The sequence below is a fragment of the Thunnus maccoyii genome, chromosome 15 (genome assembly GCF_910596095.1).
Source record: "Thunnus maccoyii chromosome 15, fThuMac1.1, whole genome shotgun sequence".
Taxonomy (NCBI): domain Eukaryota; kingdom Metazoa; phylum Chordata; class Actinopteri; order Scombriformes; family Scombridae; genus Thunnus; species Thunnus maccoyii.
This window is the reverse complement of record NC_056547.1, coordinates 23,218,755-23,232,745: the sequence shown is the minus strand read 5'-3', so window position 1 is coordinate 23,232,745 and position 13,991 is coordinate 23,218,755. Positions and strand designations below refer to the sequence as shown.

Here is a 13,991-nt window from a genome sequence, read left to right as displayed (position 1 = left end):
TTACAACAAACAAACAAAAAAAGAGCCAAGTATAATATCTGACTCACTGGATAGTTTATTGTGATCTTAATGCTTTAAATATATGTGCATCGTATGTGATGTTTGTATGCTGTATATTCCTACAGAGATTTATAGTTATTTATGCTGTAATATTCATATAGAATCTGTCTGAAATGTCTCTCTTTTCACTGTTGAAAATTATTTTTGCTGAGGTCCAACAATAAGGTTTAATTTCAGTGTGATCAGTTCAAGTTTGACAGTCAAGTTTCACTTTTTCCATGGCTATCCTGTCACCTCCAATGCAGATGAAAAAATATGGAACATTCCTGGAACAATATCTTTATCATTTTATCCGTCACTTAACACCACAGCTTACAAATTAAGAAAACAGGCCTACTCTGAGTCTCCAGTAAGACTCTTCAGTAATATTTAGCCAACCTTAATGCACCAGCTGGAGGGTCAGGATTCAGTATTCCCCGTGTACAGTATGAACATCAATCATAATTAGCTTTGTGTGCTGTAGGGGTGATATCCTTAGGGAACGCTAAATCAAATACAATTAATGACTCCTGGTTTTATCCCATTTCATGTTATTTAATTTCCTTTAACGTTACGCAGAAGAACTTTATTTAATTTCCTTTAACTTTACGCTTGAGAACTTTTCGCATGCACGCGCATCCCCCCATCCCTCACTATCGGGAACGAGCGCCCCTCTCCTCCCCCTCCCTCCCTCCCTCCCTCCCTGGGGCGGAAGTGGGTCCATTTTTTCTCAGTCGGATAAGAGCGGCTCGAGGAGCTGCAGCCCGAGCAACACGCGCCCACGAGAGCGCACACCTTAATGTTTATGTGAATGTTTAATTCTCCGAGAGTAAACAGCTACAACAACAGCGGAGTAAGGGACGTGGAAAAGAGACCCATACGGTCGTTGGACCGAGTTTTTTACCGGTTGTAGGGCGCCGTTGTTCCGCGCTGTCGGAGGAAAAAACCCCGTGCGCATTCCTCCACGCAGAGAGCCAGAGAGTGGACGGGGAAGGAGAGCTGGAAGCGGCCTCTTCACACGGTGGACCCCTCAATTCACCCGCAGCAGCTTGTTACAGACGTGCTGTCTGGTAGTTTTGGCTCTATCTGAGACTCTGTGTTTGTTTTTGACGCCCTAATGACCCACAGCACATTATGAGGTCGTTGCTTTGATGAATAATTTACGGTCTCTCGGTCCGAGGCTCTCGCTGCGACTGCCAAGCGTCCGCTGGCTGCGCCTGACGCCGCCTGAACGGGCCCCGATGGTGGACTAGAGTGAAAAGCCACAACCTCAACACGGACTTAAATTTGGAGAGCAGATTTTTTTTTTTAAAAAAAAGAATAATTCTTCAGTACTCGTCTGGGTGCTGCTTTGAAGCGCGGAGCTCCGTAGTCATGTTGCCGAGCCGGTGGGGGAGGAGAGACGGAGCCCCCAGTACTTCGACGCCGATCCAGTGTCACTCCAGTTGCGGGTTTATTTTATGAGCCTCAACAAAACACCATCCGACACTTTTTCCCCCTCAGAAGCGCCAACATCACCCATTGTCATCTTGTTGGTCATGTAAGAATGACGCGGATGCTTCTTGCTACAACGCCTTTATATGATCTCAGCAGCCTAAGTATCTTCTTTATACCTCAATCTTTAAATAACTGTTTTGGAGAACTGGCTACCTCCTTGTTTTACATCAGATCTGAGTTATATAATACAGAGAAATATCTGTAAGTCGATGAACTCCGTTTTCACTGAACTGACTTAAATACCTCATGAATCTACCTCAAATACCAGATTGTTTTCCACATAACACAACGGGCCGATGTGTCCCCAAATGAATACCTCAACTGTAAACTGAGCCTGTGTTTCAGTCACACTGCAGATGGCTTCGTTTCCAGACTCGGACCTGCAGACGTGCCCGCTCTGCAAGGAGCTGTGCGGCTCCTCTGCTCCCATCTCCTCCAGCTCTTCTACCTCTTCATCGTCCTCACATACCTCGTCCTCCTCCAGCCAGACCACCAGGAGGCTTCACGTCCTGCCCTGCCTCCATGCCTTCTGTAGGCAGTGCCTAGAGGGCCAGCGCAGTCCCGGGGACCCGCTGAAGCTGCGGTGCCCCACTTGCGACCAGAAGGTGTCCATCTCAGAGGCCGGGGTGGACTCCCTGCCTTCCTCCAACTTCCTCTTCAGCAACCTGCTAGATGTGGTGGTGAGCTCCGAGGAGCAGATCCAGAACAAGAACGGCCACCATCACCACCGGGGAGGCTTAGGTGGTGGCTCCTCCGGCTTCCATCACCCCCATGGAGGCCTGCTGCACCAGCACCACCTGGGAGAGCCTCAGTGCAGCTCCTGTGATGAGGAGAACCAGGCTACCTCCCACTGCCTCGACTGCCAGGAGTACCTGTGTGACAACTGTGTGCGGGCACACCAGCGGGTGCGGCTGACCAAGGACCACTTCATTGAGCGCCTGGGAGAGAACCTCCACCTGGGTCGGGTCAACGCCAACAGCAACCCGGGCCAGCCTGGGGTGTCGGTGTCCCTCGCCCAGTCCCTGCAGAACAACTTCGCCCTGTTGTCTCTGTTCCAGGATCGCATGAGCTTCTGCCAACACCATGACAATGAGGTGAGTGGAGCACAAGAATAACACTGAAACCACATAACCTGAGAGGATAGAAACACAGCTGCATGTGCTCATTCATATGATTAACCAATAGTTGAAATAAAGGCACATCACACACAAGTACTTAATCTATTTTGACACATTTAGTGGTGCCTTGGCATCTAAACCTACCCCACTGGTTCTCTGGTGTTTGTAGTCTAATAACACCATATTTATTGTGCAAAACACACACGCACACATTCACACACACACTATAGTGTAATAGTATTATGTGTGTAGTATAGAACCATACTGGGGGCCATATGGCCTTAGGTTCAAAGGGAGCTGAGTGGCTCTTCACCTAGTTCCCTGGAGACGAACAGGCACGTGTGCTTAGCTGGATGTACACACACACACACACACTGCATGCACGCACACACTTATATGCATAGACACATGCAGAGTCTGGTTAATCTGTACCACACCATCCATTCAGGGCAGAGAGAGGCCCCTGTAGTAACTGCACACATGTTTCTATGACTGTTAGAAGTCCTATGCATGGACGTATTATAGAGATCTAGCTTTTCTCTGATAATGGGAAAGACAAGTTGGAACTCGGGGCCCAAAGTTCTTTTTTTTTTCGGACCATGTGATCTGGGAAAAGGAAACTACAAAGGCCCATAAAACAGGAAACCAGCTTTTTCTTGGTTTAGTCATATGGTCAGGAAGAATAACAAATAGCATTAGTAGGGGGTCTTGGAATGTAATTTTATCTTCTGGTTTCTGTTGAGGAGCTCAAGGAAGTTTTCCCTGCCACTGGATAATACACTACTAGGCCCCTAGAGCGTGAATAAAATATCAATCAGTGTCCTATCAAAAAGCTCTGGTGTTGTTATATCTGCAAATGTGGCCAGTAAAGTTAGTAAATGTTCAGTGCAGATTGACAGTTTCACACAGAACGTTTGCTTAAACACTTAAGAATTCATTTATAATGAAATAGTGCAACGCTACCGCAAAAGTTAGTCATATTAACTTCCTCGCATGACCAATTAACAGACTTGGGTTACACAGCAGTCCTTTAGGTTACAGTGGCACATGTACACCTGACACCCTGTTAATAAACATGGAGTCAAACACTGGAGACTTGACAGGACGCCATTTGTTGTGAACTGAATCTTGAAAAACTTGCTGGCGCCGGCCACTGCCATTCAAGTTTTGTGTGTTGTGACATGTGTGACATGTGAATGATGAGAAACATTCACCTTTATGCAAATACACCCTGACTCGCTCGCACAAAAACCCTCAGTCCAGCTGGTTTTTAAAGAAAAGCCGATCGTCGTCGTCAACGGCTTCCTAGTTCTCTACGATATAACTTTAACGTGCTGCGATGCATGAAAACACTTTGCTGAGTAATAATCAGTCATCAAGAAGTGAGTAATTCAGCACTAAGCACCCAATCACCAAAGCCCAGTTCAGATTTCCAATTTAGTTTTTTAGTGGATCCCCCCCCCCCCACCACCACCACCACCGCCACCACCAACCATTCCTTTTCCCTCATGCACACCCCCCATCCAATGCCAGTAAATGGGTGGGTGGGTTCACTTTTCCAGTAAGAGCTTCATTTCCCAGTAATGCCTCACTCACTCACTCACTCACTCCAGCCCTGGGGGAGGGAATGACACAGGAGAAGGCTAGTCTTTCTTTACCTGTGAGCACTGAGCAAGCAGAGTCATTGTCCGTCAACCAGCTCCACATCCATCATATGTTAAAATGGGTCCTCCCAGTCACTCTGTCAGAAAGACCAGACTGTTTGCAGTTCAGTCGTTTCATATTTGGTAATGATGTGTCATGGATTCATGCAAATTTCCTAAATACACAACTTACAGTTTCTTAGTTTGTCTTTCTCACAAGCCTGCTGGTTTATTCAGAAACGTGTCATTCCCTTGGGTTTGAGCGTGCCCCGGGTGTCGGCACTGTATTGTTTTAGCCCACATTGTCTCAAACAGTCGTGCGAATAGTTAGAGAAAAGACCTTGTTACTATTTTGAATGCTATTGTCCAGCAGAGCTCCAACCAGATATTTCTGCCTGCTAGTTTTATGGCTTGTGGGAGCAGGTTATTGGAGAAAGCCACAGAGAGTTTTGTTGCGAGAGCTGGTTAATTGCACACAGTAAGGGGTCTGAGCACAACTGTTTTCTGTCTCAGTGTTGCTGCAGTGCGATGTGTAATTCCTAATTTTAATTATATGTCATGCTATTTAATCAGTTTTGCGGTTGTGTAGAAATGGTTGGCTGGTTTGCGTTCTGGATTCAGAACATATAAACTACTGACCAGGTATTTCCTCTCGTGCAGGCACAGAGCTTGCACGCATGTCGGCGGTCAGCTGGCCGTCAGCTGTAGCCTCGCTGTTTATTCAAGTGCAACTCTTAACAGAAGACACAAGGTGCTGCATTTGTTTTTGTCTGGGCTAGTTCTTTGAGGTCGGCTCGGTGTGTCGGGGCCCTCATACCAATATGAGAAGACATTCTTGTGTGAGTTAGGGAGCAGAGGTTTTTTTTTTCTTTTCCAGGAGCTGGGGTCTGTCCCCTCTGCAGTGTTATGTAAGCCTGCCGAGGAATTTTCTCCTCTCTCAGGAGATGGTGGTGATGATGGTTGCTGCTCACTGCGCTCACCTAGACAGCCGAACAATCTTTTTTGTTGGGTTAATGTGAAAATGAAGAGTTCAGTCCCTTGTGTCCAAATGGAATACCAGAATCCGAATAAAGCCAGTAAAAGGCCCAATAAAAAGGCTAATTGTGTCCCTCTTTATTGAGGATGTTTGACCCACAAACATGGAGTCTGAGGCGATGGTCATGGATTGTAAAGGGGTGCAACAACAAATAAAGGAAAGCCTGATTACCATTAGCGTAGTAAATATAACCTGCGGAAGTTATGTAAAATATTCTTTTTGAACATACGTAAAAGGACTTTGCATTTAAAACCCAGTTGCTTAATTATTTAAACAATGTACAAAAAAAAAGTGAGCTGTTGTGCATGTTTGTTTTAACTAATATTAGCTACACCTGCGCCCATCCTGCAATGAAAAAAATGTTTGCTATGAAAAGAGTCTATAATGACATACAGTAAGTCATCTCTGACAGTGTAAAATGTCATTGTAATAATATGTGACTGACGAGCTGATGGTATTGATAGCTGTGGGCTGCAGCTTCTGGTAATGCTGACAAATAACTTTTAGATCTTGTCTGATGATGTTAAAGCTAATTATGTCAGACCGGTGACCCCTGAATGATTTTTGATGAAGCTCTACACTGTAGCTGTCTGAGCCAACGTTCACAACTGTGAATCCTAGAAGTCCCAGTTAATATTAAAATATTGATGTAATAGAGGGCTGCTAATTTACATGATCGATTTATCTGCTGATCATTGTCTTGATTGATTATTTGGTCTATAAACTAAAAAAGGTCATAAATACGTATAAAAAATGTCCTGGCAATGTCTTCAGTTGCTTGTTTTATTCTTTTTATTACACTATGGAAAATAAAGTGCAAGCTTATATGAGAAATTGAGCCAGTTGATGTCTGTCAGCTACGTTGTACATCGTCTATCTGAACTGCAAAGACACTTTCATTTTAGTAACAAAACTATGGAGAAAACAGTTTCTTTCTCTAAGTTATCTGTGATGGAGCCTGCAAAGATCATGCTAGCCAGACAACAGCTGAGAGTTTCATTTTGTCCTCTGGCCAATGTACAGTATCATGTTAATTGACTACAGCTGATAAGATTTGCCAACGACAACTGCTGACATTGGCAGTTGCTGGCTAAAAATAGGAGTCCTGTTTAATAAGTACATATGTATTGCATGATTCAGTTTTTGGAAATCGATAGCACTGTTAAAGTTAGGAGTTCTGGTAAGACTGATATTGTTAAAAGTAATTTCTAAATCCCTCAGTTGATTTTTAATTAATGGAGAGAGCAGTTATTGTTTTTATCCCTCTAAAACTTTGGGCTTTCTTCCGTTTCTGTTCACACAAATAATCTATAATTTTGAGATAACTAATTGTTAATTAGTTATCTCACACTTAAATTTAAGACAATTTGGGAATCAAAAGTATCAACCTCATTGATTCACAAATGATGGACACAGAAGCAAAGTGGCCAGATTGCTGGTAAAGCTGAAGGTTTCAGTTAGAAGATAAGCCTCCTTGGCCTACAAAGGGAGTAGGCTGCACACTGACAAGAATTTACAGGGTGTGCACACACACATACACACACACACACACGAGCGAATACGCTGGCCTACTTCAACAGCATAAATGTCAGTTGTTACTCATCTGTAGCACTGGCAGTCAGAGTGTGTCCCACGCTGTGTGTGAAGTGGAAAGGGAAAATTGGATTACATCAAAAGAGTGCCCTCTGCTCGCTGTGATGTCACCCTCCAACATACGAATACATACGCAGTTCCTTCTGAAAGACAGCTAATGATATGATAATCCTACAAAATGTCACTCTGTGCTTTAGATTAAATTGTCGTCACCGTGACTACGCGTCCGGCTGTGCACGTGCGTTGCTTCTCAACAACAAACACACACACTCGCACACTAAATAGTCTTGGGGGTGGGGGTCACTGGAGCAGGCTGAGAGCGGATAGAAAGTGGTTGCCGGGTGCTGAGAGACTAAAATGCATCATAGTATAAGGATGAGGTGAAGTTGAACTAATCAGTTTAATGCTCTTCTGTCTCCTCGGGGATCATTTTTGTCTAGCGTAAGGAAGACAGCGGGATGTTCAGCTGCAGTAGAAGGTCCAGTTTTTGTGTAGATTATCACATATTTCCACATTTCCACTTTCTGTGGAACTTTACTGCTCCATTATCTAGTTCTTTAGAGGCAGACTATCACTTAAAACATATGCTGGGCTGGCTTTGTGATCACCAGTTTTACTCCCCCTCTCTGGAGCTCGCTAGCAGAGAATGTTTGTAAGGAAACCTAAGCCAACACTGACGCTGATACAAGGCCAGAGGAATTCCTGTAACTTGAGTTTATACCTCCTGGGTTCTCTTTTCCCCTTCTCCCTCTCTCTCTCCCTCACTCACACACACACACACACATACACACACTGGGTATTTCCTCTGCTGGCTCCTGCCTTTCTCATCAGCGCTCTCTGTCTGCTCTGTGTCAGAGACAATGGACATTATGGATGCAGAAAGTCTCCTCAACATGATTTAGCAGCTGTTGCTGTTGAGGGGCAAGTGATTACTTTTCATCACTCCTGGAAGTATCGGTGCGAGTGTGTGGCAGCAGCGTTTTCTTTTCCAATAGCATCTCCCATCTGTAGGTAGTTATCCTCTGAAGAGGATTTTAGTGTGTGTGTGTGTTTCTACACAGCCAGCAGAGTTGGATTATATGAAGTTGGACTTCCAGGGTTTTAATGCGCACCATGTGCCCAGTAATTAGAGAGCATTCCCTGTTTCCTGTGTGTTGTGAATGTGTTTCATGTAGGCTAAGGGGGAGTGTGTATGTGTGTGTGTCCTAGCTTTGATGTCCATTTGAGCACTTTGAGCCATATAAATTTAATGGACAGAAAGGAAGGCATTTATCACATTTTCTTTGGCAACAGGATTTAAAACCCATTCAAAGCTGGAACCTGCCGCTTCCTACTCCGTGGCCGTGCACAAATGGGCTTTTAATTGGCCATTATTTGACCCCACTCAACGTGATTGTGCTGTTAACACATTTGACATAAAAACTCTCAACCCTGTTTGGGGGGACACTCCACAGCTTCTAGCCACAATCCATCCATCCTAAGTGTTTTTAATATTAGACCAAGACTATGCTGGTCGGGAGCAGTTGCACATTTGCTGTAGTTTAGCCATGCTGTGCACTCAAGCTTCAGACAGATTGCTACACTCAAGATGCTGTTAAAGGAGTAGCTCTACATTTTTGCTAGCCATTTTTGGATGCAGTTTTAGATTTTTATATGCATTTTTCTTACTGTTTTAGGCAGCCAGAGAAGTTTAATACATCAAAGTAAGGGAAACTGGCTCAATTTTTGTGTCATATTTCTGTTGTTTACCTGCCAATTGTATTTCAAATTCATGGGTCTATTACTCAAACCTGCCCTCCTAGATGACATTTAACTGTCTCACCTGTACCTGAAACAGTACAGCCCCACCAATGCATTGTTTTGGCTACTCCTTTATTTTGTCTGTCAGACAGTGTCCCTTTTTTGTTAGAGAACTTTGTTTTCTTTGTGTTATGGGCGATGCTACATGTGACAGGCATTTGCTTTTGTTGATGTCTGCATGGGCTTGTATAACCAGACCATTTCCTGTAAAGGTCACGCTCTTTAGGCCGTCAAGTTGGTATGCCTGTCATGTACATGTGTGTGTATATGCACGACAAACAGACCATGAATATATGAGGGCCTCAGGACAGAGCAGCATACAAAACAATGGATGTTTGTAATCTGTCCTGCGAATGTACTGTATTTGTGGTCACCCAGCGCTTGATGTGGGAGTGTGAATTAAGTAAGTGGGGAGTTTATTATGCTCGCTAATGTCACAGTAACTAAGAATAGCTGGTTTGTGACTGTACACAAATCCGCATTTGTTACATTTCAGCTGCTCCACATTTCATTCACATCGCTTCTTCATTTCATCCCTTGTTTGCTCGAAGCTGCGACTCCCTCTCATGTTTCCCCCCTCTTTCTCTTCTTCACCTTCTCATTGTTGTCAACCTCCTTCTTCTTCTCTTGCCCCTGATTTTTATCTGCCCCCATCTCCCTCCCTTTCACTTCCTTTTCTCTTTTCTTTTTTTTTTTTTTTTTACAGCTCAAGTATTAAGCACAGACAGTCAGTCACATGCTCGCTGGGTAAGGAGGCCAGCTGACTGTGGTTTGTTTTCCTTCTCCGCTCTAAGGCCGTCCAATCAGATCGTCGGCTTACAGCCACCGCCCCCCATGTCGTATCTGGCAGTGTTTCAAAACATCTACAGGCATGTCCGTGTGCATGTTGTGTCCGTGGCAACAAGCCAACAGGGGTTGCCACGAGAGGGCGGGGCAGCGGCGGAGGAGGAAGGAAAACTGCAATGAGAGAGGAGAAAGAGAGTGATGGAGGGAACAGAGAGGGAAGGGAAAAACTATGTGAGCAAGATATGGAGGGTGCTTGGAAAAGATGAGAGTAGGGCTGCTCCCTACTTACTATATAGTGCACTATGTTAAACGTGTGAACTCTGACTGTCTGAATATATATGTATACACTATATTGTGTCCTCAAAAAACTCCACAGTTGAATGAAAAAGTAGGCACATAACACTTCTTTCTGTTGTGCCTGTTATAAACAGAGCAGTGAAGGAGTGAAGGAGGGAGTGATTTCAGGCTCAGCTTAGGTGTCTCTGGCTTCCATAAAAGGAGCTTTGGCTGGCAGATGGTCTTACTGGGATTGCTGGGAATGTTGGGATTGGGTATTCCACAGATTATCCGGCCTGGACATACCAGACTGGTTTAGGGCTGGTGCTGTATGTTTGGCCTTTTTAGAAGTGGGGTTAAATTGCCAATCTATCTTCTTCTCCATTGCACTCAACCCTTCATCCCAACAATAACACACGCACGTCGAAGCAAGTTTCCTCTCAAACATAGAGGAACGCTGGTTATTTGCACATTATTAATCTTCCTAATCCATTTTGCTGTGCTGGGAATGCTCCGCTGCAGTTGGTAAAGCTTTTTCTAAGTCCAGAATATGATCACTGTAGTAATTTTTTCATAGCGGAAGAACATTTTTTTTCAGCCTCCTGACACCTGCCTCTGCCTGATGTGTTGGAATGAGGCGTGTCGGTGTTATGCGTCTGTCATCACATCTCTCAAATGCTCAGCAGTCTTACCTGATGTGGCTTTTACTTATAATGAGGATCATAACATTGACTAAAATGAGCCTGAAAAGTGCAACACATTGTGATACATGTGATATGTGTGGACTCTTTGACGTGAAATCTCACTGAGGACTAAGATGTGATATGTGGTTCAAATTGGCTGCAGTTATTATTGTAATTTCAGTATTATATTAAAATAATTTTATAGCCCCAGTAAAGTGTAAAAAGAAAGCTCACACTTTTGGCTCATCATGACTCAGTAAAGTAAAGATAAGATAAGATTATAATAATCCAACACTTTTCAGTCGGTGTAAAATTATAATCTGGAAGCTGATAATTAGACATTTTATCCTAATGTCAGTTATAAAGATTGTACAGTAGCTCCTTAAATAAATTGGAGGGCCATGTATTTGTTTTTGACTATCATTCTGGGCTGGAAGGGTTTATATAACAAGAGTAGTACGTGCTCCTCCCTCATTACTGACCGTTGATCTGCCCTTTAGCAAGGTACTCAACCGCCAACTGCCCAACCGTCTTTTCAGTCTCACAGGTGAGATTGTGTGTAATAAAATGAGTGGAAGCAGCCTACTGAAAATTTATGATCAATAAACCTACACTGGATAGAAAAAGTTGCTTTAAAAGAGCCATAGGCAGACACGAAGTCTATAAGTTTACTACATTTAATGTTGACTCTATTAAGCAAGATGTGTTTATTGCTTAAACAGGAACTTTGTTTGTCTCAAGCTGCAAACACACCTACATCTAACATCAGCTTCTTGTCTGTTGACTCAGAGTGTTTGTGGCTTATAAATTTCTGACCTTTCTTGTTTCTGTCTGTTGACAGGTCGGTAAAGAGCTCCTAGGCCAGAGGCACTTACATTGATTATGAAAAACAGTCTATTGAGTATCCCCATTCTTACAAAAAACAAAAACCATACTTATAAAATGGTGAATATCAGGGATGTCAGCGGTTAACCATAAATTATTAACCGCTGAGAATATTTTTGACCAGCTACACCTGTCGGTCTATAGGTTAATTTGCATACACACTCTGCTAATAGCTAGACAATTACATGTTCACAACAACTGATATTCCTTTTGAATGGATAAAGTAGCGGTGTAAAACTGACCCCTACACAGAGTGTTACATTATGGGTTGTTTGTAGCATTAATGTTGCTATGCTAGCGAGTGTCTTTCAGTCTGTTTATAGTGAGTGTGTTAGAGTCAGTCAGCACTAAAAGTCTTTCGTTAGTCCAGTTTAATCTTGCAGGAGATTCTGGAGGTGAGTGTAACGTGTTTTTTTTGCCACGGACTAAATAAATTCATGACGAATGAAAACGAGTTTTAAAGCGTCTTCTGACGTCTCTAATGTGGAAACGAAATATGTCAAGCTGCCAAATACCACCGTCACTGATAAGGAGCTCAAAAAGAAAAGGGAGGTGGTCTTATAATCAGGGTCGCCTTATATTCACAGTATTATTTATATTTGTACCTCGAGCCCAAGTATGTCATGCCGTCGAGAGCTACTGTGACTAAACGCTTTGAAAAACAGGATGAGATAAAAGTCAAGCTAGCTCTGACCACCTACTGCTTGACAGCTCTCACAAATGAAAGCTACGTCACAGCTTTTCCTAAAAATAAACCGGTTAGTTAGCAGTTAATGGGTGTCGGTCTGTCGCAAACAAATTTAACCGAAACGGACGTCCTTAGTGGAATTTAAGACCACATTTTCAAATTGTGCAGCCCTTAATAGAAACTATTTTTTGTATTTTTTCTTGGGTTTACATCTAGTAGTTTTTTGATCCCTCCAACCATAGCCTCTGCATACTGCTGCTAGAAAAATACAATCCCAGAAACACACAGTCTGATCTCATCTCTAAAAATAAGCTTGCATCTTTCCTACTGTCTTCAGATTGGGTTACTTAAAGTACTTTCGCTCTAAAGGGATGTAATTGATTTATTTCAGTTTATAAAATAATATTATAAATAAATATTAAATTGCTGTTATATAATTTTAAAAATAAACAGTAACTGTGTAACCTACATACAGTATACAATGGCTAAATAACTGTTTGGCAGTCGTGTCTTCTCAATTTGATAAATAAGATTTACACAAAATCACTTTAAATAGTGCATTTGCATGTAAATCCAACATCAACAACATTTTTGTTTTCTGAAAGTCTGTTTTTAATCACATGTGCGGTTTATTTATTTCCTGTCCTAGATCAAGTTTCAAGCAACGAAAGCCATGATTCTGAAATGCATTGCAGAACATATTCTGAGTACATGTGAAATACATTTTTCTTGCATGTGACACTGCAATGTATAGAGTAATACGGAAAGAGTTGAAAAATAGCATTTGGACATGACCTCTGCAGATGTTAAAGCGTCTCACTGTCAGTGAAAAGTGGTTTAGTTCTTTGAGAGAACGTGCTTTCACAGTTCCCAGAGCAGCCCTGGTTTTTCTGGCACCACAGTGTGACATTACATGGCCCTTGTCCCTTCCCCCCACTCTGGTGTGCACGCAGGCAGCGAATGCTGCATGGAGCGATTTTACTGGCTAGTTGGGCTCGTGCCCTCTCCCCCAGTTCCCAGTGCCTACAAGGGGAGGGAGGAGAGGGGGCTGATCCTACTGCTGTGTGAGCACAAGGCCAGGCAGCTCAGAGTCATCATGCATTTTCTCTAATGTTGTTTTCCTCAGGATATCAGTATTTTGCTCTTGTCAAGCTGTTTGTGTGATGCTGTCATACACATTATAGATGCAACTAGCAGATTAAAAAAATATGAGTAATTCCCACACTTTTTATATAATGTTCCTGTCATCTGTAGTTTATAATTATCCATGAAATGATTGTACTCCTCATCATTTAACAATTTTACTTTTGTTATTTGGTGGTCTTAAGACAAGAAAAATTACTGAAACGTTTCAGAATTCAGTCTTCTGCTGAAACACACGTTGCTTGTGCAGTTTTAGTCTAAAACATAGCAACTAACAATTATTTCATTATTGATGACTCTCTTATTTGTATTTATGATAGACAGCTTATTTGTGTAGTTTATGATTTCCCAGAGCTGAAGCGATGTCTTGTAGTAGGTTGTTTTGTCCGACCAACAGACCAAAACCCAAAGGGTGTTAAATCTGAAATGATATAAAACAGAAAGAACATCAAGAATCAAGTAATCATCAGTAAATGACTTAAACTGAAAAAATTATGTTAAGAAACAAATTAATTTCTTGACTAATTCTCTTCTTCAGACATTTTTAGGGGATCCAAGGTGGTGCCATAAACAAAAATAGTCCTTAAGAAGTAACTGTTCGGTTTATGACATTGTCAAACCCACACTCCAACATATCTGTGGGTGTGTCTGGGTGTAAATTGATAATGGAGGAGTGTAATGGGCAGAGAGGGAGAGGGAGCAACATCCGGTGCACTAATGAAATACAATAACTCACTTCCCCCAATGTAGCCGAGGCCTGCTGCACAGAGCTTTATAGCTGGTGGTGGCATGTTGGTTACAACC

The 13,991-nt window shown here is 42.7% G+C and overlaps 1 protein-coding gene across 1 annotated transcript in view; it reads left to right on the top strand.

Moving 5' to 3' along the window:
- Positions 1-767: 767 nt before the first annotated feature.
- trim71 (tripartite motif containing 71, E3 ubiquitin protein ligase) overlaps positions 768-13,991 on the top strand; it is a 32,843-nt gene continuing 19,619 nt past the window's right edge. Inside the window, exon 1 of the mRNA XM_042434570.1 lies at positions 768-2,630. Coding sequence (XP_042290504.1) covers positions 1,893-2,630 — 738 coding nt within the window. The 5' untranslated portion in view covers positions 768-1,892. The remainder of the gene's footprint in view (positions 2,631-13,991) is intronic.